Consider the following 2,500-nt stretch of genomic DNA (forward strand, 5'->3'; position numbering starts at 1 on the left):
AAAACACATGACAACACGGGTGCGAAGGTTAAAGATTCTGAAGTTGTGGACTTGGGAGTTTTGTTGTGTAAGTTTGGTCCAAAGCTTGTAAAATTTGAGCGAGATGTATACGTTGCACATCCATAGAGATGACAAAGACCCCCCTTTCCAGCTTCAGTGTCTGCAGCAACCTCTTTGTCTTTCTTTTTTCCTCTTGTGCTGCCTCTTTTTTCTCTCGGTGAGCATTGTACTTTCCTCGACTAAGTTGCCCTTGTCTTGTGCAAAGAAATAAATGTCACACTTATCCTTTCTTGGATGAAAGATAAATTTCTTATCGTCCTGGATTATCTTTTCAGTACCCGTCGAGACAGAGGAAACGTACCAACATTAATGCAATGCTTGAAGTATTCTTTGTATTGATCTACATAGTTTATGCCTGTACAAAAAGTTTACCGTACTATTTTGACATTTCCTTTCTGCAGAGGTGAGAAGGCATCATTGGTATTTTAGAGAGAGGTTCTTTAATTTTTTAATCAGACTAATGCGCTCACTGGTTATCTCAATGTTTTTATACGTCTGCGAGTCGTGGACACTGACAGCAGAACTGGAGAAAAGGATTCAGACAACAAAGATGAGATGCTACCGCAAACTCCTTGACATCTCATACAAAGATCACATTTCAAATGCTGAGGTAAGGAACAGAATCACCAGCGCAGTGGGGCAACATGAAGATCTACTGCTGACCACAGTGAAGAGACGAAAATTAAAATGGTATGGGCATGTCGCAAGATCCACAGGACTTGCCAAAACAATCCTGCAAGGAACCGTACAAGGACAGAGAAAGACAGGAAGGCAGAGAAGGAGATGGGAGGACAACATTACAGAGTGGACACGAAAGACGATGGGTGACAATCTGAGGAAAGCACACGACAAAGAAAAATAGCGAGAGCTGGTTGTCAGATGCAGCGGTTGCCCCAACCACGGGATAGAAGAAGAAGAAGAAAACCGATATCTTTTTAGTAACTGATACGTCTGGACAATCTGTTCTGAACTACTCACTCACACACCCCAGGACGTACACTGTTTCCCACTAGATGCGCTGATAGACACAGATTTTCCCACTCTGATCCCTCCTTTTGCGCCTTCTCGGACAAAGGCGAAAAATCTCGGAGGGCCCGTGTGCAAGTTGCGCACGTTAAAGATACCTTGGTGGTCTAAAATCGATCAGAGTAGGCTTCGGCCGTCACCCGAGCAAAATTCAAAATTCCCTACCAATTGAAAATGTTTTGTGTGTCCCCCGCGCTCATATAACCTTATGCAGTTGCGAGCGTCGAAAAACACTTACAAAAAACAACAACAACCCTTCCTTTGCTGCCCTGTCGGTGGTATTCCTGGGAAGCCTGTCTTCTGGAAACGGATGCCTCTGTTTTTCTTTCTTTAATGTGTGCGGGTGTCAGTGACGGTTTTTACAACTCACCTTTTTTGACACGTTGTCATATTTCAATGCGCGTGTATTTTAAGCTATTGTTTCTTCTGCCGTCTCGTGGTATCTCAGACGACATGCCTCGCACAAACATCTTGAACCCAAGCTTTGAGCACTCCTTTTTAGTTGGGTACATTCATCAGCATGGACGGCTGTATATTGTGTAACAGACTTACACGGTATGTACCATCAATATTCAGATTCAGTAGGGCTACACGGGCTGCTCATGTGACAGTTACACACATTCCTACTGGTTGTCGTGTCCCTAAATCACAAGAGAAGAAGCGTAGTGGCACTGTGATGATAAATACAACGAAAAAACGATGTTTCTATTTTTAGATTTACACGGTTTGCGACTTTCACAGTCGACATGTGTTTCCAATTTGCCAAGTTGCTCTTTTGTTCCAGACGTATACAAGTATGTGTTAGAGGTCCATGAACAATAAATGTTTTTTTGTTCCAGACATATACACGTATGTGTTAGAGGTCCATGAGCAATACATGTTTTTTTGTTTCAGACGTATACAAGTGCACCAAGGCCCCAAGATCTGAAATGCTTTCCCGAGTACTTTAAGAAAGATCAAATCTTTTGATTTATTCAAATGTCATCTGAAGTCGTTTCTGTTTTTAAATTAATAAGATGAATATTTAAAGTGATTTTCTTTAGTCAGAATACAACGTTTTATGTTACTGTTGTTTGTACGCTGTACAGTATTGTAAAGCGCTCAGAGCCTGTATACTTTAATAAGTGTTGAGCGCTATATATAAATGTCATTTATTATTATTATTATTATTATTATTATTATTATTATTATTCCATAAACACGTTTTTGTATGTTTCAGGCGTTTACAAGTATGTGTCAGGTCCGTAAACACGTTTTCTTATGTTTCACGCGTATACAAGTAGGCCTGTGTGTTAGGTCCACAAACAAGTTTTCTTATGTTTCAGCTGTGTACAAGAAGTATAATTTTGTGTTAGGTCCATAAACAACTTTTTGTATGTTTCAGGCGTCTCACGGAGACATCTTTGAAGGAGGT

General features: G+C 40.6%; 1 protein-coding gene across 1 annotated transcript in view; it reads left to right on the top strand.

Moving 5' to 3' along the window:
• The window catches only part of LOC101862080, a 21,176-nt gene that overhangs the window by 6,218 nt on the left and 12,458 nt on the right, over positions 1-2,500 (top strand). The window contains exon 3 of the mRNA XM_005111285.3: positions 2,471-2,500. This exon is cut by the window's right edge and continues 18 nt beyond it. Within this exon, the coding sequence (XP_005111342.1) occupies positions 2,471-2,500 (30 nt within the window). The remainder of the gene's footprint in view (positions 1-2,470) is intronic.

This window comes from Aplysia californica, unplaced genomic scaffold (genome assembly GCF_000002075.1).
Source record: "Aplysia californica isolate F4 #8 unplaced genomic scaffold, AplCal3.0 scaffold01036, whole genome shotgun sequence".
Classification (NCBI taxonomy): domain Eukaryota; kingdom Metazoa; phylum Mollusca; class Gastropoda; order Aplysiida; family Aplysiidae; genus Aplysia; species Aplysia californica.